Source organism: Balaenoptera musculus, chromosome 2 (assembly GCF_009873245.2).
Source record: "Balaenoptera musculus isolate JJ_BM4_2016_0621 chromosome 2, mBalMus1.pri.v3, whole genome shotgun sequence".
NCBI lineage: Eukaryota > Metazoa > Chordata > Mammalia > Artiodactyla > Balaenopteridae > Balaenoptera > Balaenoptera musculus.
Genome location: NC_045786.1, coordinates 16583922 through 16611694, shown reverse-complemented (window position 1 = coordinate 16611694; position 27773 = coordinate 16583922). Strand labels below are relative to the sequence as shown.

Below are 27773 nucleotides of genomic sequence, written 5' to 3'. Positions count from 1 at the left end.
GATTGCCTTTTCACTCTGTTGATAGTATCCTTTGATGTAGAAAAGTTTTCAATTTTGTTGAAGTCCAGTTTATCTATTTTTTCCTTTGTTGTCTGTGCTTTTCGCATCATTTTCAAGAAATTGTCAAATCCAATGTCATGAAGCTTTCCCCATTTTAAGAGTTTTGTAGTTTTAGCACTCATGTTTACATCTTTGATCTACTTAGAATTTTTAAATATGTGTAAGGTAAGGATCCAACTTTTTCTTTGCATGTGGATATCCAGTTTTCCCAGCACCACTTGTTGAAGAGACTGTTTTCCCCACTGAATGGTCTTGGCACCCCTGTCAAAATTCATTCGACCATATATGCAAGGGTTTATCTATGGGCTCTCTATTGTATTCGATTGGCCTATATGCCTGTCTGCATGCCATTACCACACTGTTTTGTTTATGTAGTTTTGTGGAACATTTTGATATCCGAAACTGTAAAACCTCCAAATTTTTTCTCCTTTTTCAAGATTGTCTTGGCTATTTGGGTTCCCTTGTGGATCCATATAAATTTTAGTATGGATTTTTCCATTTCTGCAAAAATGTAACTCAAATTTTGATAAGGATTGCATTGAATCTGTAGACCACTTGGGATAATACTGACATCCTAACAGTATTATCTTCCAGTCCACGAACATGGGAAGTCTTTTCATTTATTTGTGTCTTTAATTTCTTTCAGCAATGTTTTGTAGTTTCAGTGTACAAATCTTTTGCCTTCTTGGCTAAGTTTACTGCTAAGTATTTTATTCTTTTTGATACTATCATTAACAAAATTATTTTCTTCCTTTTCAGATTGGCCATTGTTAGTGTAGAAACACAACTGATTTTTGTGTGTGGATTTTGCATCCTTCAACTCTGCTAAATTTATTAGTTTTAACAGTTTTTCTGCACGTGGAATCTTTAGGGTTTTCTACACATAAGGTGATCATGTTGTCTAAAAATATAATTTGACTTTTTCCTTTCCAGTTTAGATTCCTTTTATTAATTTTTCTTTCCTAATTACTCTGGCCAGGACTTCCAGTACTATATTAAATAGAAATGGCAAGAGTCAGAATATTATCTTGTTCCTGATCTTAGACGAAAAGCTTTCAGTCTTTCATCATTGAGTATGTTAACTGTGGACTTTTCATATATGGCTTTATCATGTTGAGTTAGTTTCCTTCTATTCCTAGTTTTTTGGGTGTTTTTAATCATGAAAAGGTATTGAATTATGTCAAATACTTTTTCTGCATCAATTGAGATGATCATGTGTTTTTATTCTTTCATTCTGTTAATGTGGTACACTTCATTCAATAATTTTAATATGTTGAACCACACTTGCATTCCGTTAATAAATACCACTTGGTCATGGTTTGTAAACCTTTAACTGCTGAATTCAGTTTTCTAGCATTTTTTTGAGCATTTTTACATTAATATATACAAGTGATACTGGTCTATATTTTTCTTCACTTGTGATGTCTTTGTCTTTGGAATCAGGGTAATGCAGTCTCTTAGAATGAGTGAGGAAGTGTTCACTCTTTCAATTTTTTAAGAGTTTGAATTAAGATTGATGTTAATTTTTCTTTAAATATTTGGTACCATTCACCCATGATGCCATCTGTTCTGGGGCTTTTCTTTGTCGGGAGGTTTTTGATTACTGCTTCAGTTTCCTTGGTATTATAATATGTTCAGATTGCCTATTTATTTACAATCACTGTTACTAGGCTTTTTCATTTTTAAATTTTTTTTTAAATTGAAGTACAATTGACTTACAATATTGTATTAGTTTCAGATTTCAACATAGTGATTTGATGTTTTTATACACTACAAATGATCACCACAATAATCTAGTTACCATCTGTCACCATATAAAATTATTATATTATTGGCTATATTGCCTATGTGATACATTACATCCCTGTGACTTATTTATGACTGGAAGTTTGTATGTATGTCTTAATCTCCCTCACCTATTTAACTCAACCCCCTACCCCCCTCCCCTATGTCAACCACCAGTTTTTTCTCTGTATCTATGAGTCTGGTTCTGTTTTGTTATGTTTATTCATTTATTTTGTTTCTTAGATTTCACATATAAATGAAATGGTGTATAGTATTTGTCTTTCTCTTTCTGACATTTCACTTAGCATAATACCCTTTAGGTACATCCCTGTTGTTGCAAATGGCAAGATTGCTTTTGGTTTTATGGCTGAGTAATATTCAATTATGTGTGTGCATACACACACACATACACAAACACACATATACACATCTTTATCCATTCACAAGTGAGACTCTTGTAGGCAGCATATATATGCATTTTGTATTTTATCCAATCAGCCACTCTGTGTCGTTTTTTTAATTTTTAGCTGCATTGGGTCTTCGTTGTTGTGTGTGGGCTTCTCATCGCGGTGGCTTCTCTTGTTGTGGAGCACGGGCTCTAGGCGCGTGAGCTTCAGTAGTTGTGGCATGCAGGCTCAGTAGTTGTGGCTCGCGGGCTCTAGAGCTCAGGCTCAGTAGTTGTGGCACATGGGCTTAGTTGCTCCACAGCATGTGGGGTCTTCCCAGACCAGGGATCGAACCCATGTCCCCTGCATTGGCAGGTGGATTGTTAACCACTGCACCACCAGGGAAGTCCCTACTCTGTGTCTTTTCATTGAAGTATTTAGTCCATTTATACTTAAAGTAATTATTGATGCAAATGTACTTATTGTTTTCTGGTTGTTTTTGCAGTTCATTTTTGTTCCTTTCTTCTTCTTTTGCTCTCTTCTTTTGTGATCTGACTAGTTTCCAGAGCTCCTAAAATGTTATTTTAGTCAGCCTTTAGTTTTTTCCAAGCTTCTGAGTCCACCATCTTGCTGATGTCACTCCTCAAAGACAATGTAAATCTTGTAAATTTTTAACAAGTGTTAATTATCAATTAGTACCATTTTTCCCCTTCAATCACCTTAGCAATGGAAGGTACCTCTGGGAATTCCCAACTTCATTTCTTATTTCTAAGTAAGACTGCAATGAAATATGTTTAAAAAAAAAATCTTGCCAATCTAAGCATAACCTTAGGCCCTTTGAAATTTTTCTTTCTCCATCCCAGACCTACTTTAAACCAGGTTTCTCCACATTGGTGATGCAGTCTCTAAAGGTAAGTAATTGCGAACATGAGTTTATAATCTACCTCTTCAGCCAACTCATGACTTGAAATTGTCATCTTGCCCTATTCAGTCTTATTCTTCCTTTTTTGCCCTATATCTAAGCCCTTCAATTTCCATTTTGGACAACTCTCTTAAGTCAGACCTGTGTGGTGCATTCTTCCTTTGCCACTCAGCCATTAAATCCAATTTTGTTTTCAGACTTCTATTTGAACAGCCTGGTTTATTTTGTTTCTTACATACCTCATATCTTCATCACACTTTCATTGCTACTATCCTATTTGATTCTTACAGTCGTTGGGCATTAAGCTTTATCCAAGGCTTTTAATGTCAATCACTTTATCCTTACCTCTGAGGCATATATGATGTGTTCTATACACTTTGGAAAAAGGAAACATAATCTTGCAGTATTATGGTTAAATTATGAAAGCAAACATATATTATCAAAACAGAACACTTAAAAGACAAGAGAAATCCCCTGAAAGAAAAAACAATGAAACAGACCTCTCCAGTCTACCAGATCCCAAGTTCAAAAAGGAGGTAATAAAAATACTGAAGGAGTTAAGAAAGGCTATCAATAGAAATGCAGATCATTGTAACAAGGAACTAGAAACTATAAAGATGAGCCAATTAAAATTAGAAAACCCATTTGCTGAGATGAAAGCTGAGCAAAAGGCAATAAATAGCAAACTAGATAATGCAGAAGAATGAATAAGTGATCTGGCAGAGAGGATAATGGAAATCACCCAATCAGAAAGCAGACAGAAAGACAAATGAAAAAAAATGAAAGCAACATATGAGACCTATGAGATAATATAGAGCAAGACAATCCACACATAATAGGAATCCCAGAAAGAGAAGAAAGAGAAAAGGGGATCGAAAATGTATTTGAAGAAACTATGGCTGAAAATTTCTAAGAAGGAAACATATCCAGGTACAGGAAGCACAAAGAGCCTCAAACAAGATAAACCCAAACAGACCTACACCAAGACATATTATAATTAAAATGACAAAAGTTAAAGAGAGGATTCTAAAGGCAGCATGAGAAAAACAAAGAGTTAGTTACAAGGGACCCCCATAAGGTTATCAGCTGATTTCTCTAAAGAGAGAGATTATCATACTAAGTGAAGTAAGACAGAGAAAGACAAATATATGGTATCACTTATATGTGCAATCTTAAAAAATTATACAAATGAACTTATTTGCAAAACAAAAACAGACTCACAGACATAGAAAACAAACTTATGGTTGGTTACCAAAGGGGAAAGTTCAGGGTGGGGAGGGGGGGATAAATTAGGAGTTTGGGATTAGCAGATACAAACTACTATATATAAACAACAAGGTCCTACTGTATAGCACAGGGAACTATATTCAATATTTTGTAATAAACTATAATGGAAAAGAATATGAAAATATAAAAGTATATATATATTTACATATATATAAAAGTCTATACATACATATAACTGAATCACTTTGCTGTACACCAGAAACAAAACATTATAAATTAACAATATTTCAATTAAAAAAAGTGTTATACGTAGATATGTGTACTATACATACTTATGTATTCACAAATTCTGTATATAATTCACCTTACTATATACATATTCATTTAACATGTTTCCCTCATTAGATTCTGAGTTGATGAAATGATGCTTGATTGGTTTACCCTTGTAAACCTAACAATTAACACTGTGCCTGGATATAATAAACACTGAATTTTAACTGATTTAATAAATGAATGGAAAAAAAAAATCCAAACAGAACCTGTTCTTCTGTCCAAATCTTAAATTTAGGGTTTCTTGTTCATATTCTCATTTCATTATACAAATACTCTCTGGGTGATTACTGGAAAATGTTTTAAAAATAATTCTAGACTTACATACAAGTTGCAAAAATAGTATGAAGACTTTCCGACATACCCATTACCATGGGGTTTATTCTAGGCTTTCCAACTTACTTACCTATAATTTCTCTCTCCAGCACTGAGAAACCTGGCTCTTACATTCCATCATTCCTGTATTTATTTGTTCAACCCCAGTATACACGTATATTCAGAATTGGTAGCCTGTACTCCTGCAAGAAACAAATTTATTGACTAGAGTTTAGTGTTTACATACATTATTTTTGTCTTGAATTTCAGTTACCAGTATAATTTGATTTTCTTCAATCAATATTGTACTTAAAGGATTATTCTTAATTAAGAGAAGCTTATAAAGCATTTTCAATGGTTCTGATGATAATAATTAGGTCACCTTTGGTGCCAGGCACTGACCCAGGACTCTACTTTTAATATTGTCTCATTTAACTGCCTTTAAAATATTTTTCAGTTTTACTCAAGCTCCACCAACAAGAATAACTTATATGAAGGTACAATTTGACTCGATGTTAAGAACCATTTCTGACAGTGAGAGACTTCCTACAATCAAGAAAGTGAGACTATTGTAGCTAGATACACTAAGTAGAGGCCAAAAAACCATCTTTCAAATATCAAGTTGTACAGGGAGATCAGCTCTGTGTTTTGTGACCACCTAGAGAGGTGGGATAGGGAGGGTGGGAGGGAGGGAGATGCAAGAGGGAAGAGATATGGGAACATATGTATATGTATAACTGATTCACTTTGTTAAACAGCAGAAACTTACACACCATTGTAAAGCAATTATACTCCAATAAAGATGTTAAAAAAAAAATCAAGTTGTAAAAGTAATTCTACATGGAGAAGAATTATACGTTGTATATGATTTGTTACAAGTTGTGCTCTAAAATCTAGGGTGTTTAAACAAATATATTCTACAAAATGAAGGTAGAGAAAAGAGGATAAAATGTTATCCTTCCCCTACATCTCACATTCAGGTCTCACATTTATCAAAATAAATTACTGTGCTGATGAAATATATAGATATATACATATATATACATATAGTCTTAAAACTTGTATATCTGTATATAAAATTTGTCAATCTGTGTATCACTGAGGTGACAAAGAAACCACTTTCAATCTGTCTCTGGGATCTATAATGACTGTATATTACATACTGAGTTCCTATAGGTGAAAGATTTTTTTTTTAACATCTTTATTGGAGTATAATTGGTTTACATGGTTGTGTAGTTGCTGCTGTGTAACAAAGTGAATCAGCTATATGTATACATATATCCCCATATCCCCTCTCTCTTGTGTCTCCCTACCACCCTCCCTATCCCACCCCTCTAGGTGGTCACAAAGCACCAAGCTGATCTCCCTGTGTGATGCAGCTGCTTCTCATTAGCTATCTATTTTACATTTGGTAGTGTATATATGTCAGTGCTACTTTCTCACTTTGGCCCAGCTTACCCTTCCCCCTCCCTGTGTCAAGTCCTTTCTCTACGTCTGCATCTTTATTCCTGTCCTGCCCCTAAGTTCATCAGAACCTTTTTTTTTTTTTTTTTTTAGATTCCATATATATGTGTTAGCATACGGTATTTGTTTTTCACTTTCTGATTTACTTCACTCTGTATGACGGACTCTAGGTCCCTGTTTCGTTTTACGGCTAATATTCCATCATATATGTGTGCCACATCTTCTTTATGCATTCATCTGTTGATGGACACTTAGGTTGCTTCCATGTCCTGGCTATTGTAAATAGTGCTGCAATGAACATTGTGGTACATGAGTCTTTTTGAATTATGGTTTTCTCAGGGTATATGCCTAGTAGAGGGATTGCTGGGTCATATGGTAGTTCTATTTTTAGTTTTTTAAGGAACCTCCATACTGTTCTCTATAGTGGCTGTATCAATTTACATTCCCACCAACAGTGCAAGAGGGTTCCCTTTTCTCCACACCCTCTCCAGCATTTATTGTTTGTAGGTTTTTTGATGATGGCCATTCTGACTGGTGTGAGGTGATACCTCATTGTAGTTTTGATTTGCATTTCTCTAATAATTAGTGATGTTGAGCATCTTTTCATGTGTTTGTTGGCAATCTGTATATCTTCTTTGGAGAAATGTCTATTTAGGTATTCTGCCCATTTTTGGATTGGGTTGTTTGTTTTTTTGATATTGAGCTGCATGAGCTGCTTGTATATTTTGGAGATTAATCCTTTGTCAGTTGCTCCGTTTGCAAATATTTTCTTCCATTCTGAGGGTTGTCTTTTCGTCTTGTTTATGGTTTCCTTTGCTGTGCAAAAGCTTTTAAGTTTCATTAGGTCTCATTTGTTTTTGTTTTTATTTCCATTTCTCTAGGAGGTGGGTCATCTTGCTGTGATTTATGTCATAGAGTGTTCTGCCTATGTTTTCCTCTAAGAGTTTTATAGTGTCTGGCCTTATATTTAGGTCTTTAATCCATTCTGAGTTTATTTTTGTATATGGTGTTAGGGAGTGTTCTAATTTCATTCTTTTACATGTAGCTGTCCAGTTTTTGCAATACCACTTACTGAAGAGGCTGTCTTTTCTCCATTGTATACTCTTGCCTCCTTTATCAAAGATTAAGGTGACCATATGTGCATGGGTTTACCTCTGGGCTTTCTATCCTGTTCCATTGATCTATATTTCTGTTTTTGTGCCAAAGCTACTGTCTTGATTACTGTAGCTTTGTAGTATAGTCTGCAGTCAGGGAGCCTGATTCCTCCAGCTTCGTTTTTTCTTTCTCAGTTTGCTTTGGCTATTTGGGGTCTGTTGTGTTTCCATACAAATTGTGAAATTTTTTGTTCTAGTTCTGTGAAAACATGCCATTGGTAGTTTGATAGGGATTGCATTGAATCTGTAGATTGCTTTGGGTAGTAGAGTCATTTTCACAATGTTGATTCTTCCAATCCAAGAACACGGTATATCTCTCCATCTGTTTGTATCATCTTTAATTTCTTACATCAGTGTCTTATAGTTTTCTGCATAGAGGTCTTTGTCTCCTTAGGTAGGTTTATTCCTAGGTATTTTATTCTTTGTTGCAATGGTAAATGGAGTGTTTCCTTAATTTCTCTTTCAGATTTTTCATCGTTAGTGTATAGGAATGCAAGAGATCTCTGTGCATCAATTTTGTATACTGCAACTTTACCGAATTCATTGATTAGCTCTAGTAGTTTTCTGGTAGCATCTTTAGAATTCTCTGTGTACAGTATCATGTCATCTGCAAACAGTCACAGTTTTAATTCTTCTTTTCCGATTTGGACTCCTTTTATTTCTTTTTCATCTCTGATTGCTGTGGCTAAAACTTCCAAAACTATGTTGAATAACAGTGGTGAGAATGGGCAACCTTGTCTTGTTCCTGATCTTAGTGGAAATGGTTTCAGTTTTTCACCACTGAGAATGATGTTGGCTGGGGGTTTGTCATATATGGCCTTTATTATGTTAAGATCCCTCTCTGCCTACTTTCTGGAGAGTTTTTATCATAAATGGGTGTTGACTTTTGTTGAAAGCTGTTTCTACATCTATTGAGATTATCATATGGTTTTTATCCTTCAATTTATTAATATGGTGTATCACATTGATTGATTTGCATATATTGAAGAATCCTTGCATTCCTGGGATAAACCCCACTTGATCATGGTGTATGATCCTTTTAATGTGCTGCTGGATTCTGTTTGCTAGTATTTTGTTGAGGATTTTTGCATCCATGTTCATCAGTGATATTGGCCTGTAGTTTTTTTTTTTTTGTAACATCTTTGGTTTTGGTATCAGGGTGATGGTGGCCTCGTAGAATGAGTTTGGGTGTGTTCCTCCCTCTGCTGTATTTTGGAAGAGTTTGAGAAGGATAGGTGTTAGCTCTTCTCTAAATGTTTGATAGAATTTGCCTGTGAATCCATTGGTCCTGGGCTTTTGTTTGTTGGAAGATTTTTAATCACAGTTTCAATTTCAGTGCTTGTGATTGGTCTGTTTATATTTTCTGTTTCTTCCTGGTTCAGTCTTGGAAGGTTGTGCTTTTCTAAGAATTTGTCCATTTCTTCCATGTTGTCCATTTCATTGGCATATAGTTGCTTGTGGTAATCTCTCATGATCCTTTGTATTTCTGCAGTGTCAGTTGTTACTTCTCCTTTTTCATATCTAATTCTGTTGATTTGAGTCTTCCTTTTTTTCTTGATGAGTCTGGCTAATGGTTTATCAATTTTGTTTATCTTCTCAAAGAATCAGCTTTTAGTCTTATTGATCTTTGCTATTGTTTCCTTCATTTCTTTTTCATTTGTTTCTGATCTTTCTTTCCTTCTGCTAACTTTAGGGTTTTTTTGTTCTTCTTTCTCTAATTGCTTTAGGTGTAAGGTTAAGTTGTTTATTTGAGATTTTTCTTGTTTCTTGAGGTAGGATTGTATTGCATTAAACTTCCCTCTTAGAGCTGCTTTTGCTGCATCCCATAGGTTTTAGGCCATCGTGTTTTCATTGTCATTTTTTTCTAGGTATTTTTTGACTTCCTCTTTGATTTCTTCAGTGATCTCTTGGTTATTTAGTAGCGTATTGTTTAGCCTCCATGTGTTTATATTTTTTACAGGTTTTTTCCCCTGTAATTGATATCTAGTCTCATAGCATTGTGGTCGGAAAAGATACTTGATATGATTTCAATTTTCTTAAATTTACCAAGGCTTGATTTGTGACCCAAGATATGATCTATCCTGGAGAATGTTCCATGAGCACTTGAGAAGAAAGTGTATTCTGTTGTTTTTGGATGGGATGTCCTATAAATACCAATTAAGTCTATCTTGTTTAATGTATCATTTAAAGCTTGTGTTTCCTTATTTATTTTCATTTTGGTTGAACTGTCCATGGGTGAAAGTGGGGGTGTTAAAGTCCCCTCCTATTATTGTGTCACTGTCAAAACATTCTTAAATGTAGAAATTTAAATACCTATTGATATTTTTTTTTACTAAATCAGTAGCCTATCAACATAAGCACGTTTTGAAATGGTGCAATAATTCTAGATTCTGGAAAAAATCTAATTAAATACATGAGAGTATTATTTTATTTAGTTTTACTTCATTTCAGTTTTCAAACAGATAACGAACCAAAATATTTATTAATAATATTTAGAACTGTTAGAAGCTGATAAAAATATCCTAAAAATAAATAAAAGACATCTTCACATAAAAAGAGGCACATGATTAGATAATAATCAGTCATGAAAATCCATCAGTCTCAGCGCCAAAAGAGAAAACAAGGCAACAATAAAGATACTAGACTACTAACTTAATATCTACAAGTTTTTTCCTTTTATTCTTTTCAATGTTCCTTTAACACTAATACCAATTAAACTTGATATTAATTAATAACATTCCCACACAGAATAAGTTCTCTGAATTTATAAATAATGTCTTTTATAGTTCAGCTAGAGCTAGTAGTATGATTTGCAGTCTCACTAGGTTTAATAAATATTACTTAAATAACAACAACTTTGTTCTGATCAATGAATTTACAGTTTTAATATGAAAAAAACTAAAGCAAAATCTTTTCTAAATTCAGTTCCTCTATCTGGAAGTGTAAGAAATGTATGGCAGTGACTTTTCTCTATATAGTATCATAAAGAATAGATTTGCAAATAATTGACACAAATAATTATGACATTATCAAGACATGCAGAGCACAAATTTCATTTAATTGCTTTTACACCACACCAGAAGGCATTACAGGGACATGAGTGAATAGAAGCAAGTTGGAACTTCAACAGAGATCTCCTTTCTTAACATCAGCAACAGAGGCTTTTATCTTAGCTTCAAATTTGTTCCACATGGTAAAGAAGAGTTCTGAAAATAAACCAAGTTGTTATATTTTTCATTTAATTGAACTTCTAATATACACACAAGCATTTCTAAAACTTTCAGCTTTGTGCATCTCTCATCATTAGAGTAAATTCTACACTAATTGCATGGCATTTTTCAAAATATTATCTAGAGATTTTGGTTTTCAAAATCAATGATCTTTCTCTCAATGCTTAAGAAGTTCATTTTAGCTGAACCTTGACAAAGAATCCCTCCTTTAGTAAACTTTGGTTGGGTTCCTCTAAGACCTCTTTTCAAGTAGGCCTCATACTTGGCCCTGTCCTTGGCCTGCCTTCAGCAAGAAGGCTGTTAGGGTAATTTAGTAGGAATCCCCCACCCCTGATGCCTCCTCTTAGTAATGTTACATCCACTGATCCACTCACTTACTCTGCTCATTGGCTGTAAATCCCCAGCTGTTTTTGCTATGTTTGGAGTTGAGTTCAGTCTTTGTCCCCTACTGCAATAGTGTCGAATAAAGTCTACATTACCATTTTAAACAAATATCAGAATAATTTTTTTTAAATAACATTGTAAAGCTGGCTATTATGGACTATGGCCTTTTGGTGGGATATATACTAGAGATTAAAATCCTGGACTTTAGAGTCCAATTTTATGGGTTCCCATCCTTTATCTGCTGCTAATGTGCTCTATGACCTTGAGCAATTTAAATGAACTTGTGTCCTTGATAGTTTCTACCACTCTGACCCATGCCCAAACTGAAAGGCTTGGGAATTCTAAGATAGGAATTATGCTTGTATTTTGGGGAACTGAGAAAGTTGACCATGGGCACCCAGCCTGTAGCTTGCCATCTGCAACTCAGGCACCTGACTGGCTGTCTGGAAGGTGATAGGAGGGTAGAAAAGGTATGGGAGAGAGAACAATCACAATGCTTTTTCTCTTCCCAGTCTGTATGTTCAGAGATAGCAGTCTATGTCTCCGTGAAACTCTTGAGTTGTGTGTTCCTGCCATTCGATTAAAGCAATGATAGACTTCAAAATGTCAAGCAGCTGCATGGACCAGGATTTCACTCAATAAGAAGCTATCAATACCCTGGATGCTAGTGACCAATACCTCTATTCCCTGGCCCAGGGATTCAGCCATTTCTGTTGAAAATTCATATCCTGTAAGTTACAGTTACTGCCTACACCCTATTTAAAAATTCCATTTTATTTGCCACTGCAGTGCTCACTGACCTAGAGAGGAGCATAACAAACTGAGAATTGTTTTCTAAATCAGAAAACAATTGCATGATGCTCCTGCCTCAGGAACCTAACTGTGTAATCTGGTATCTAGGAAACTCTACTCTCTCTCCGCACCTGAAATCATGGCCCTGTGCAAGAAGTTAGCCACCAATATACAGAGGGGGAAAATATGTTCCTTGAACCACGCCCCTCCCCCCAAGTAATCTCATGTTCTTGAAAAGAAAAATAAGGATTTTTGCCTCTCATCACATACTAAAATATCAAGTGGTTACATTTAGATTACTATCTGCTCCTGTTGTGCTCTAATCTCCTGGACCAGCTCTATGAGACATTTTGGAACTGAATGTTTAAGATACCAATAATATGATTTCAATTAGGGATTGTGACAAATAGAAAATGGAATGCTAGAGGTACTCTCGCCAACTGAATAAGCCTCAACAGCATGAATGATCACATAATTTTTATGAACAAAATATTATTCTACTACCTTCTGGACAGAGCTTGTTTATAAAGATGATATTCTCATTTACATACCAAAGCAGACCTCACATTAAACTTTGGATTAGGTAGTCCAGATCTCTCTTTAGCAGTACCATTTTTAGAACAACCATAGTAAAAAATATATTCAGAAGTCTAGAGAAATACTCACTGAGCCTTTTTCAGTTTACTTAAAGCATTAATATGATCTCTAAAAGTTTTTAGGTTTTGAGTGAATCACAATAAAACCAAAGGAATTATTGAATTTCTAGAGATCATTAGATATTCATTCTTATAACTGTGCCCTGACTACTAATTATCTGACCTCCTCAAGAACCGATGAGACTTGCCTTATCTTTGAAGGCAACTAAAGCCTTCCAAAGGCTGTAGCCTACTCACTTTTGCCCACTAATTCTGGCCGAATTTGATCTATTCAGAGTCCGTGGTTGAAACTGACATCATCTGCTCAATATTAAGGGCCATCCTGCTATCCTAAGAAGCATTACATCTTATCCAACAGCTCTGCTGAAATACTAGTCCTGCTCCTACTTCTCCTGGGAGATATATTTAGTTGTACTGGTCATTAATCAGTAAAAAGGTTTCCTATATGTCCTTCTGGATAGCTCACTGCCTTCCCAGGTCCTGATTGGTTGCTGGATCACTGATAATTCTTTTTTTTTTTTTTTTTTAACAGGATCTTGCATTTCATAGCTACTTTTATTTTTATTTATTTATTTATTTTTGGCTATGCTGGGTCTTCGGTTCGTGCGAGGGCTTTCTCTAGTTGCGGCAAGTGGGGGCCACTCTTCATCGCGGTGCGGGGACCACTCTTCATCGCGGTGTGCGGGCCTTTCACTATCGCGGCCCCTCCCGTTGCGGGGCACAGGCTCCAGACGCGCAGGCTCAGTAGTTGTGGCTCACGGGCCCAGCCGCTCCGTGGCATGTGGGATCTTCCCAGACCAGGGCTCGAACCCGTGTCCCTGCATTAGCAGGCAGATTCTCAACCACTGCGCCACCAGGGAAGCCCTTACAATTCTTGAGTTGTGCTGTCCAATATAGGAGCCACAAACCGTATATTGCTATTTAGATTTAAACTAATTAAAATATACTAACCACATTTTAAGAGCTCAATAGCTGCATATGGCTCATAGCTCCCATACTGGAGGGCACAGATATAGAACATTTCCATTATCACAGGAAATTCTGTTGGGGAGTGCTTGGAGAGGAAGTCGTAATTGCCATGAACGAGGTGGTCTGGGAGAAGGAACATTTAAGTGAGCCCAATATAGACTGAATCTATTTATTGGGCCCCACTAGGCCAGTAGCTACAAGATCCAGATTAAAAAAAAAAAACCAGCCACAACCATTTGTATATGGGCTGAGGTATCAGTTGATTGCCCTTATATCATCAAATAATAAGCATCATGGTGCTCAACTCTGGCTGCACAGTTTAATCACCTAAGGAGAATCTGGTTTAATCGGTCTGGGGCTGGGGCAGAGAATTGGTAGCTTTTAAAGCACCCCAGGTGAATCCTATTTTGTAGATAGGCTTGAAAAGCACTGATTTAGCACATATATTAGCTCATTTAATCAAATGATCACATAATTAATGTATAAATTATATTCACTGTTATCTGGATAGTCCACAGAAGCAAACTGAGAAGTTGGATTGGGTCCAGCAGTCACCATTCATAGGATCAGACTGCTATGCTGAATTTATGTTGGAAAAATAATTCTAGAGAGAAGTATAAAATTTGCATTGCTCACAATCCAATTATTGGCAACTTGCAACAACAATTCTCCTATTCATTTCTGCATATATTCTCTCTAAAACCCTCACAAAAGTTATTAATACACATTATTTTTATATTACCTCTGGGACCTTTCATAGTTTCAGAGAATAATCAGTAATTAGTGAAGAATTCCTCCATTTATTTTCTCTTGACTGATACTTTATGCGCACTCAATTGATGATTTCTTCTTGCCATGTAAGTTGTACTTCTTTTTTACTACTGTATACAATGTAAATAATATTTTATAATGAGAGATTATAGAGGATAGCCACTATTTCATCAACTTTATTCTACTCTATATTGTTTCTGTAGAAATCCAAATTTCCTTATTAAATATTGATATAAAACATAACTCCAAAATACTAAGGTTAATATTTATTACTAACTGCTCTAATTCTTGCTGACGAAATACAGTAACATTCAAGGTACAAAAGGATTTTCTATAAGTTTAAATACCTATGTCAGTAATAATCCAGACTGGATTATAGACAGTTTCATCCAATAATATTTATGCTTCCCAGGGCACAGTAAAAATGTGGTTAAAAATAATATCTTAACTATTATTAAAATTGCTAATAACATTGACTGTTACATATATGTATACAATATTATACATTATTATAATAATAAGATTGTTAACAACAATATTATTAACATTGGTTGGCGAGATTCATGTCTTTAAAATTCTTATCACTTGTATTTTGTCTCATTACAAATTCCACAGAATATGCTCCAACACATATCAATTAGGTTATTGTCATGGGGCATTTATGTTTATTTCCTTTCCTTTTTGAAATTGGTTGTGCAGTGTTTAAACATTGCTATTTTGAATCAGGTGAATATTTTCATCATTTGTAATTTATTCAATAAAAGACAACTGTAACTTTTTCAAACTTAGGAAAAAGGAAAAGTCATTCAAACATTCAAACTCACCCTCCATGATCTGGGTCTACCCTGTTTATTCAGGATCTTTCTCATTATTGTTCAATAAGCAGCATCCACTCAAGGCAGTGTTATTTTCATAAGGCTTCCACTCTTGCAATTTCATTGCTGTCTCGACGAATTTGCTCATGTTATTTATTTTGCCCAGAATTAATTTATTCTCAAAAGTATGGGCGGGGTAGAGATTTTCGGGTAGCAGTATATGGCACTTTAAAGGAAAATTATTGTGTGATTAAAAAAATAGTTCTATTAAATTTCATTATAGTTGATATAATTTTTATTATATGTGACAGCATGAAAAACAGAATATTATATACAAATATTAACAATGGAAATGGAAAAGGAGTACATAAATCTAACTACCTATGTTTCTATAGAAATGTTTCTCCAATTTTAGCCTGCATCAGAATACCCAGAGAACCTGTTAAACAAATTAGTGGCCTTGAACCCCACAGCTTCTATTTCAGTAGGTCTAGGGTGGGGTCCAAGAATTTGTATTTCTAGTAAGTTCCTAGTTAATGCCCAGGCTGCCAGTCCAGGGACCACACTTTGAGAAGCATTGATAGAGGACTTCAAAAAGTTCAAGTTCACTAGAATACTGCTTTTTGGAATACATAAAATGTATATGCTTAATATATCTATGCTTTTCAAAAAATCAGTCAGTTTTAATTAAGTCAATTTCTGAGCTGCAAAAGAAAGGAATCAAAAGAAATCAGTTTCAGGGAAGAAACAGTGGCAATTCCTTTTAGGTGGAAGACTCATATCTCTGAACTGATGGAGTCAAGATTGGATTATAAAATATCTACTGACTTCAATGATGTATGTTGCAACATTGTTATAGAAAGAAAACTGGAAACAACCAAAGTGTCCATTTAACAAAGGCCTAGTTAAGTAATATACTTTTACTGCCAATAATAACATACTTCCAGTATGCTCAGATATAAAGGACTTAAAAAGAACTAGGTTGATTTGGATATGCTGATGTGGAAATATTTTCAAGATATATTACTATGCTTTAAAAAGTAAAGGAACAAAAAAGATGCATGATTTATTTGAATAAATAATGATAGAGGTGATGTCAGCAAGATAGAGGGCTAGGAGGTCCCAATGCTTGTCTCCTTCACAAACAAGCAAAATAATAAACGAAAAACTGCAAACCAATGAAAATAGCTCTAGGAGAGTTCTGCACTACAAAGAAAAAGCAGCAGAAATCTGGAGGAGCTCAAAATCCAAGGATGGCTGCATAGAAAAATGCAGGAAGCATTTTACCTGAGTCACCTCATCTTCTAGCCCAGGCCAGCTAGGAGGGATCCCCTCAGAGGAATTTCACCCCATGAGGAAAAGGAGAGGAGAACCCCAGCAAGCCTCACTGCCATGGGGAACTCCCACATATGCACCAGTGCTAATCCCAAGCTGATGGAGCTGCCTGGAGTCCCCCCGCTACCACACCCCTCCCCCATTACTCCCCAGGGTTAGAGCTGTCACTGTACTAAGACCTGTCCCCAGGACCCAGTTGCTGCTGTGCCCCATTCTCTGAGATTGGGAAGCCATAGCGCCTTACTGCCTATGGAACCAGATGACCTGACACTGCTCGGAGCCTCACCCCAGGTCCTAGGCTGTGGCTTTGACTCACCATTACCAGGCCAAGCTGCTGCTGCTCTGTACTCCACCCTCTGTAGCCACTATCTGGACCCACCTGGCTTTAATGGGTTATCAGCTGGATGCACTGCTGCTGCTCTGTGACTGCCTCCCTGGGCCAGAGTTGGGGCTTTGACCCACCATCCCCATGCCATGCTGCTACTGCACCCTGCTTCCTGGGCCCAAGCCACTACTGCACCCTGTCATCCCAGGGCCCATGCTGTAGCTGAGTCCCCCTCTCTCCTCAAGTCACTGCAGCAAACTGCAGAGACCTAGACCTCGGTTCCACAGGAGATGTGCACATGCCCACACCTCAGACTCTAGCGCCAGACAAGAACACTATAAGAAAAGAAAGTTATAGGCCAATCCCTGATGACCATACATGCAAACATTCTTAACAAAATACTAGCAAATAGAATTCAAGAGAACATTAAAAGGATCATAAGCCACGATCAAGTGGGATTCATCCCTGGGATGCAAGGATGATTCAATATAGCAAATCAATAAATGTGATATGCCCCATTAACAAAATTAAGGATAAAAATCGTATAATCAATTCAATAGATGAAGAAAAAATTTAACAACTTTCAACACCCATTCATGATAAAAGGTTTCAACAAGTTAGGTATAGAAGGAATATACCTAATAAAGGCCATATATGACAAGCTCACAGCTAACATACTCAATGGTGATAAGTTAAAACCTTTTTCATCCAACATCAGGAACAAGACAAGGATGCCAACTCTCACCATTTCTACTCAAAATAGTACTGGAAGTTCTAGCCATAGCAATTAGAGAAAAAAAAGAAATAAAACACATCCACATCAGAAAGGAAGAAGTAAAATGTAGTTGTTTTCAGATGACATGATTTTCTATATAGAAAATCCAAAAGACTCCACAAAAAAAGTTAGAACTAACAAATGAATTCAATAAAGTTGCAGGATACAAAATCAACATACAGAAATCAGTTGAATTTCTATATACTAACAGTGAAACATCTGAAAGAGAAAATAAGAAAAAAAATCCATTTTACAACAGCATGAAAAAAATACTTAAGAATAAATTTAAGCAAAAACACTTTACCTTGAAAATTATAAGACAATGATGAAAGGAATTAAAGAAGACACAAATAAATGGAAAGATATCCTGTGCTCTTGAATTGGAAGAATTAATATTGTGAAAATGTCCACACAAAGCCATGAAAAGATGCTCAGCCTCACTAATTATTAGAGAAATGCAAATCAAAAACACAAATTACCTCACACCTGTCAGAATGGCTATCATCAAAAAAGTCTACAAATAACAAATGTTGGGAAGGATGTGGAGAAAAGGGAACCATTGTACACTATTGGTGGGAATGTAAATTGGTCCAGCCACTATGGAAAACAGTATGGAGGTTCCATAAAAAACTGAAAATAGAACTACCATATGATCCAGCAATTCCTCTCCTGGGTATATATTCGGAAAAAAGTGAAAACACTAATTTGAAAAGACATATGCGCCCCAATATTCATAGCAGCACTATTTACAATAGCCAAGACACAGAAGCAACCGATGTACCCATCAACAGATGACTGGATTAAGTAGATGTGGTGGGTATATATACAGTGGAATATTAGTCATAAAAAGAATACTACCGTCTCACTCCCTCTTGCGAGAACACCAGAATCACAACTAGCTGCTGGACAATCATCGACAGGAAGACACTGGAACTCACCAAAAAAGATACCCCACATCCAAAGACAAAGGAGAAGCCACAGTGAGACAGCAGGAGGGGCGCAATCACAGTAAAATCAAATCCCATAACTGCTGGGTGGGTGACTCACAGACTGGAGAACACTTATACCACAGAAGTCCACCCACTGGAGTGAAGGTTCTGAGCCCCACGTCAGGCTTCCCAACCTGGGGGTCCAGAAATGGGAGGAGGAATTCCTAGAGAATCAGACTTTGAAGCCTAGTGGGAATTGATTGCAGGACTTCAACAGGACTGGGGGAAACAGAGACTCCACTCTTGGAGGGCACACACAAAGTAGTGTGCACATCGGGACCCAGGGGAAGGAGCAGTGACCCCATAGGAGACTGAACCTGACCTACCTGCTAGTGTTGGAGGGTCTCCTGCAGAGGCGGGGGTGGGGGCACTGTGGCTCACCGTGGGGACAAGGACACTGGCAGCAGAAGTTCTGGGAAGTACTCCTTGGCGTGAGCCCTCCCAGAGTCTGTCATTAGCCCCACCAAAGAGCCCAGGTAGGCTCCAGTGTTGGGTTGCCTCAGGCCAAACAACCAACAGGGAGGGAACCCAGCCCCACCCATCAACAGTCAAGTGGATTAAAGTTTTACTGAGCTCTGCCCACCAGAGCAACAGTCAGCTCTACCCACCACCAGTCCCTCCCATCAAGCCTCTTAGATAGCCTCATCCACCAGAGGGCAGAGAGCAGAAGCAAGAAGAACTACAATCCTGCAGCCTGTGGAACAAAAACCACATTCACAGAAAGATAGACAAGATGAAAAGGCAGAGGGCTATGTACCAAATGAAGGAACAAGATAAAACCCCAGAAAAACAACTAAATGAAGTGGAGATAGGCAACCTTCCAGAAAAAGAATTCAGAATAATGATGGTGAAGATGATCCAGGACCTCAGAAAAACAATGGAGGCAAAGATCGAGAAGATGCAAGAAATATTTAACAAAGACCTAGAAGAATTAAAGAACAAACAGAGATGAACAATACAATAACTGAAATGAAAACTACACTAGAAGGAATCAATAGCAGAATAACTGAGGCAGAAGAACGGATAAGTGACCTGGAAGACAGAATGGTGGAATTCACTGCTGCAGAAGAGAATAAAGAAAAAAGAATGAAAAGAAATGAAGACAGCCTAAGAGACCTCTGGGACAATATTAAATGCAACAACATTCGCATTATAGGGGTCCCAGAAGGAGAAGAGAGAGAGAAAGGACCAGAGAAAATATTTGAAGAGATTATAGTCGAAAACTTCCCTAACATGGGAAAGGAAATAGCCACCCAAGTCCAGGAAGCGCAGCAAGTCGCATACAGGATAAACCCAAGGAGAAACACACAGAGACACATAGTAATCAAATTGACAAAAACTAAAGACAAAGAAAAATTATTGAAAGCAGCAAGGGAAAAATGACAAATAACATACAAGGGAACTCCCATAAATTTAACAGCTGATCTCTCAGCAGAAACTCTACAAGCCAGAAGGGAGTGGCATGATATACTTAAAGTGATGAAAGGGAAGAACCTACAACCAAGATTACTCTACCTGGCAAGGATCTCATTCAGATTCGATGGAGAAATCAAAATCTTTACAGACAAGCAAAGGCTAAGAGAATTCAGCACCACCAAACCATCCCTACAACAAATGCTAAAGGAACTTCTCTAAGTGGGAAACACAAGAGAAGGAAAGGATCTACAAAAACAAACCCAAAACAATTAAGAAAATGGTCATAGGAACATACATATCGATAATTACCTTAAACATGAATGGATTAAATGCTCCAACAAAAAGACACAGGCTTGCTGAATGGATACAAAAACAAGATCCATATATATGCTGTCTTCAAGAGACCCACTTCAGACCTAGGGACACATACAGACTGAAAGTGAGGGGATGGAAAAAGATATTCCATGCAAATAGAAATCAAAAGAAAGCTGGAGTAGCTATACTCATATCAGATAAAATAGACTTTAAAATGAAGAATGTTACAAGAGACAAGGAAGGACACTACATAATGATCAAGGGATCAATCCAAGAAGAAGATATAACAATTATAAATATATATGCACCCAACATAGGAGCACCTCATTACATAAGGCAACTGCTAACAGCTGTAAAAGAGGAAATCGACAGTAACACAATAATAGTGGGGGACTTTAACACCTCACTTACACCAATGGACAGATCATCCAAAGTGAAAATAAATAAGGAAACAGAAGCTTTAAGTGACACAATAGACCAGATAGATTTAATTGATATTTATAGGACATTCCATCCAAAAGCAGCAGATTACACTTTCTTCTCAAGTGCACACAGAACATTCTCCAGGATAGATCACATTTTGGGTCACAAATCAAGCCTTAGTAAATTTAAGAAAATTGAAATCATATCAAGCATCTTTTCTGACCACAACGCTATGAGATTAGAAATGAATTACAGGGAAGAAACTGTAAAAAACACAAACACATGGAGGCTAAACAATACGTTATTAAATAACCAAGAGATCACTGAAGAAATCAAAGAGGAAATCAAAAAATACCTAGAGACAAATGACAATGAAAACACGACGATCCAAAACCTATGGGATGCAGCAAAAGTAGTTCTAAGAGGGAATTTTATAGGTATACGAGCCTACCTCAAGAAACAAGAAAAATCGCAAGTAAACAATCTAACCTTACACTTAAAGGAACTAGAGAAAGAAGAACTAACAAAACCCAAAGTTAGCAGAAGGAAAGAAATCATAAAGATCAGAGCAGAAATAAATGAAATAGAAACAAAGAAAACAATAGCAAAGATCAATAAAACTAAAAGTTGGTTCTTTGAGAAGATAAACAAAATTGATAAACCATTAGCCAGACTCATCAAGAAAAAGAGGGAGAGGACTCAAATCAATAAACTTAGAAATGAAAAAGGAGAAGTTACAACAGACACCGCAGGAATACAAAGCATCCTAAGAGACTACTACAAGCAACTTTATGCCAATAAAATGGACAACCTGGAAGAAATGGACAAATTCTTAGAAAGGTATAACCTTCCAAGACTGAACCAGGAAGAAACAGAAAATAGGAACAGACCAATCACAAGTAATGAAATTGAAACTATGATTAAAAATCTTCCAACAAAGAAAAGTCCAGGACCAGATGGCTTCAGAGGTGAATTCTATCAAACATTTAGAGAAGAGCTAACACCCATCCTTCTCAAACTCTTCCAAAAAATTGCAGAGGGAGAAACACTCCCAAACTCATTCTATGAGGCCACCATCACCCTGATACCAAAACCAGACAAAGATACTACAAAAAAAAGAAAATTACAGACCAATATCACTGATGAATATAGATGCGAAAATCCTCAACAAAATACTAGCAAACAGAATCCAACAACACATTAAAAGGATCATACACCATGATCAAGTCGGATTTATCCCAGGAATGCAAGGATTCTTCAATATACGCAAATCAATCAATATGATACACCATATTAACAAACTGAAGAATAAAAACCATATGATCATCTCAATAGATACAGAAAAAGCTTTTGACAAAATTCAACACCCATTTATGATAAAAACTCTCCAGAAAGTGGGCATAGAGGGAACCTACCTCAACATAATAAAGGCCATGTATGACAAACCCACAGCAAACATCATTCTCAATGGTGATAAACTGAAAGCATTTCCTCTAAGATCAGGAACGAGACAAGGATGTCCACTCTCACCACTATTATTCAACATAGTTTTGGAAGTCCTAGCCATGGCAATCAGAGAAGAAAAAGAAATAAAAGGAATACAAATTGGAAAAGAAGAAGTAAAACTGTCACTGTTTGCAGATGACATGATACTATACATAGAGAATCCTAAAAATGCCACCAGAAAACTACTAGAGCCAATCAATGAATTTGGTAAAGTTGCAGGATCCAAAATTAATGCACAGAAATCTCTTGCATTCCTATACACGAATGATGAAAAATCTGAAAGAGAAATTATGGAAACACTCCCATTTACCATTGCAACAAAAAGAATAAAATACCTAGGAATAAACCTATCTAGGGAAACAAAAGACCTGTATACAGAAAACTATAAGACACTGATGAAAGAAATTAAAGATGGTATCAACAGATGGAGAGATATACCATGTTCTTGGATTGGAAGAATCAATATTATGAAAATGACTATACTACCCAAAGCAATCTACAGATTCAATGCAATCCCTATCAAATTACCAATGGCATTTTTTACAGAACTAGAACAAATCATCTCAAAATTTGTATGGAGACACATAAGATCCCGAATAGCCAAAGCAGTCTTGAGGGAAAAAGACAGAGCTGGAGGAATCAGACTCCCTGACTTCAGACTATACTACAAACCTACAGTAATCAAGGCAATATGGTACTGGCACAAAAACAGAAACATAGATCAATGAAACAAGATAGAAAGCCCAGAGATAAACCCACGCACCTATGGTCAACTAATCTATGACAAAGGAGGTAAAGATATACAATGGAGAAAAGACAGTCTCTTCAATAAGTGGTGCTGGCAAAACTGGACAGCTACATGTAAAAGAATGAAATTAGAACACTCCCTAACACCATGCACAAAAATAAACTCAAAATGGATTCGAGACCTAAATGTAAGACCGGACACTATAAAACTCTTAGAGGAAAACATAGGAAGAACAGTTTTTGACATAAATCACAGAAAGATCTTTTTTGATCCACCTCCTAGAGTAATGGAAATAAAAACAAAAATAAACAAATGGGACCTAATGAAACTTAAAAGCTTTTGCACAGCAAAGGAAACCATAAACAAGACGAAAAGACAACCCTCAGAATGGGAGAAAATATTCGCAAATGAATCAACGGAAAAGGATTAATCTCCAAAATATATAAACAGCTCATGCAGCTCAATATTAAAGAAACAAACAACCCAATCCAAAAACGGGCAGAAGACTGAAATAGACATTTCTCCAAGGAAGACATACAGATGGCCACGAAGCACATGAAAAGCTGCTCAACATCACTAATTATTAGAGAAATGCAAATCAAAACTACAATGAGGTATCACCTCACACCAGTTAGAATGGGCATCATCAGAAAATGTACAAACAACAAATGCTGGAGAGGGTGTGGAGTAAATGGAACCCTCTTGCACTGTTGGTGGGAATGTAAATTGATACAGCCTCTATGGAGAACAGTATGGAGGTTCCTTAAAAAACTAAAAGTAGAATTACCATATGATCCAGCAATCCCACTACTGGGCATATACCCAGAGAAAACCATAATTCAAAAAGACACATGCACCCCAATGTTCATTGCAGCACTATCTACAATAGCCAGGTCATGGAAGCAACCTAAATGCCCATCGACAGACGAATGGATAAAGAAGTTGTGGTACATATATACAATGGAATATTACTCAGCCATAAAAAGGAATGAAATTGAGTCAATTGTTGAGACGTGGATGGATCTAGAGGCTGTCATAAAGACTGAAGTAAGTCAGAAAGAGAAAAACAAATACCGTATGCTAACACATATATATGGAAACTAAAAAAAAAAAAAAGGTTCTGATGAACTTAGGGGCAGGACAGGAATAAAGATGCAGACGTAGAGAAAGGACTTGAGGACACGGGGAGGGGGAAGGGTAAGCTGGGCCAAAGTGAGAGAGTAGCACTGACATATATGCACTACCAAATGAAAATAGATAGCTAGTGGGAAGCAGCTGCATCACACAGGGAGATCAGCTTGGTGCGTTGTGACCACCACAAAGGGTGGGATGGGAGGGTGGGAGGGAGACACAAGAGGGAGGAGATATGGGGATATAGGTATGCATATAGCTGATTCACTTTGTTATACAGCAGAAACTAACACAACATTGTAAAGCAATTATACTCCAATAAAGATGTTAAAAAAAATTTACTTGGATCAGAGGTGAGGACAATCAATGCATATGATCCTCTTATTGTACAGAACATATATGTTCTCTGTGTGTGTGTATACGAAGAAATGTTTGGGAAAATATACTTGGCTTTGCTCCTAATATGTTGTCGGGAGGAGAGGGCCCGTAGGTTTGAGGTGATTGGTAAATGGAGTCATTGGAAACATAGTATAAGGTTTTATTTCATATATCTTTGCATAGCATGGATTATTTTACCTTTATAGATAGGTTTTCTAGCTGTAGCGATCACAGCAGGCAGAGTATCAAGTTCCCCTTTCTTTTTGTTTAAGGTCAAATTTTTTCGATGCCCTAAAAAATAATAGTGTCACTAAATTATACTAGAAATAACCTCATTTAAACTTTTAAAAAGTTAAAATAAATCTCATTAATCCACTTCTAAAGTACAGCTTCTGTATATATTTTTTTAATAATTTAGATAAAGCAGCTTTACTAACACAAATATTTTCTCTTTGATTTTTCCTTGCCAGGTATTTGATATTTATAAACATAAACAATAAGGGTGCAAATCAAGAAAAAGAAATAACTAAAAAACTATATAAAAATGTTAGAGAAAGAGCTTTTTAAATAGTATGTCAGTAAAAAAAATACTTAAGAAATCAAATCAATAAATTCTCAAGTAAAGTTTTTATCTCTATATATCTTTATCTTAAATAAAGCATATCTTTATTTAACAAAAAAAGAAGTTTGTATTCCTACAGTGAAAAATCTAGTGCTAGAATGGAGGGAGAGATGCTATAGAAATGCTATTTTAAAGATACATATTTTAAGCACTGTTAAAAATAAAAGTATGTAATAATGAAAACAGTTTCAGTATACTCACTTAGAGAAAAATACATTAAAATAAAATGCAGAATGTGCAGTATTTAGATGGTACTTTCTCAAAGTTAGTAGAAAAGATTACATTAATGTGTTTAATTTCCACAATATGTATCTTGCAGAGAAATAAAGCATGATTATATAACACCACTGGAGCAATGCATAAGAAATAGGGTCTGTAAATTAGTTCTTAAATATTAGTGGATTAGATGGTTGGGAGATGATAATGAAAGGAAAGGAAGAAAATGAACATAACGTTTATTTTCCTTCATACTTACCCTCATGCTGACTCCTTCTATTGACCTTGCCTGGGACTGGACAAAAGAGGTATATATAAATATAAGGAAGAGGATTATAAGATGGGTTTATCTCAGTCATCTGTAGGATCTATAATAGTGTGTAAGAAAGGAATGTTGAGAAAAAACTCAAGTTCCAATTTAGTGGTGGTGGGGAAGGAAGAGCCATGCCAGAGACACCACTCATCCACTAAGAATGCATATATCTTCGATGAGCTTAATTCAGAATTTACTTTCACTTATGTTTTGCTAAACTGGTTATATGACTAAGGCTAGTACAATCTGGTAACTTCCATATAATTAAATCTTTATTCATTGAAAACATCACATTGTACACTAAAAATATTACAAATTACCTGAATGTTTTTTATTCAGTGAAGGAAAGTGGAAGGTTTTATAAACACTTGACCCAGCCCTAGATGCTCTATGAAGTACTTTTGGACGTTCAGTCACATGGGGTGAAAAGTACTCATAAGGTTCTTCCAGAAATATTTAGAAAATAAGTTAGCTGTAAGATGGATCACACTTATAACTATTTTTATTTTTAATACTCACACATTAAGTTAGTTGCCAATAAAAATAAAATTAAATAAATTAAAATAATGAACATTAATTTTTTGAGATAATTAATTTAATTAAAATAATAAAGATGTATATTTAGAAGACTAGTTTGGAGATCAGAGCTAAGTAAAAGAAGCAAATCACAAAAGAACTCATAAGATTCAATTTCTGTGAAATGTCCAGTATAGGCAAATTTTATAGAGACAAATTAGATTAGTGGTTGCCTAGGGCTAGGGGAGTAAGAGGACTAGAGGAGAGAAGGCAGGGGGATTCTGTTTTCAAAGTGCTGAAAGCAAAAATTCACAACCAAGAATTTTATACCCAGAGAAACTATCATTCAAAAATAAAGATGAAACAAAGATATTCCTAAATTAAAAAAAAAAAAAATTAAGAGATTTTGATCTTATACTACCAGCCATGTCTTAAAAGAAATGTTAAAGGGAAAACCTCAGGCTGAAACAAAATGACAGCCAGATGGTAACTCAAATCCACATGAAGAAATAAAAAAGCACCTTAAAGGTAATTATATAGGTAAATATAAATGACAATATACATTTTTCTCTTTTCTTCAATTAACTAATAAAGACTACTGAATAAAACTGTATTGCTGGACACATAAAATAAAACTCAATTTTATTTCTATATAAGAGCATTGAATAATCCAAAAACGAAAATAGGGAAACAATTTTATTTGCAATAGCATCAGAAATAATAAAATAGTAATAAATTTAACAGAGGGGCACAGCTTTTACCACAAGTTACAAGACATTGCTCAGGGAAATTAAAGAAATCTAAATAAAGACATACATTCACTGGAATGAACAGTATTCCATTGTGTGTGTGTGTGTATACATATATATGAATATTGTATATTTTACAGATTAATAATATCATATATAATTATTAACACATAAAAATAAAACAGCTATTTTGAATTCTTTATTGGGTAAGTTGCAGACCTCCCTGTCTTTGGGGTTGGTTTCTGGAAGATTATTGTGATCCGTTGGTGGTATCATGTTGCCTTGATTTTTCGTGTTGCTTTGGGTTTCGTGTGCTGTCTTCACAGTTGAAGTAGCAGTCACTTCCTCCAGTCTTTACTAGTGCCTTCAGGGAAGAAATACCTTCCATGAGCACTGTTACAGACTCTGAGGCTTTCTCAGACCTTGAGTGGATACACCTACTCACACTTCTTGCTCCCTCTTGTGGCAGAATTCTTAAGCTTGTATATCTTTGGATTCTGCAACGCATCAGCCCCAATGCTGACTGCCACCCTTTTGTTTCCCTAAAGTGGTGCTACAGCTCAAGTTTCTGGTTTCTCTCTGGTCCACAGACTCCGGCCTGCTTTCTCCAAGTGCTCCCTAGCTGTCCAACAAAGCTTGCTCTGCCGCCACTCTCAGGAGCATCCACAGGGAGCTGGCTGCAGCGTGAGGGAAAGTGGGTGAGGCATGCCTGTTGCTTGGGGTGCCACAGGCTAGCCGGGGGGATCCGCAGGTGAG

The 27773-nt window shown here is 36.1% G+C and overlaps 1 protein-coding gene across 1 annotated transcript in view; it reads right to left on the bottom strand.

Annotated features, from left to right (window-relative positions):
* Window positions 1-5162: 5162 nt before the first annotated feature.
* The window catches only part of CCDC7 (coiled-coil domain containing 7), a 325108-nt gene continuing 302497 nt past the window's right edge, over window positions 5163-27773 (bottom strand). The window contains exons 42-47 of the mRNA XM_036844965.1: window positions 25699-25734; window positions 24800-24892; window positions 15270-15486; window positions 14417-14555; window positions 10721-10849; window positions 5163-5228 (exon numbers count right to left, since the gene is read on the bottom strand). Coding sequence (XP_036700860.1) covers window positions 15440-15486; window positions 24800-24892; window positions 25699-25734 — 176 coding nt within the window. The 3' untranslated portion in view covers window positions 5163-5228; window positions 10721-10849; window positions 14417-14555; window positions 15270-15439. The remainder of the gene's footprint in view (window positions 5229-10720; window positions 10850-14416; window positions 14556-15269; window positions 15487-24799; window positions 24893-25698; window positions 25735-27773) is intronic.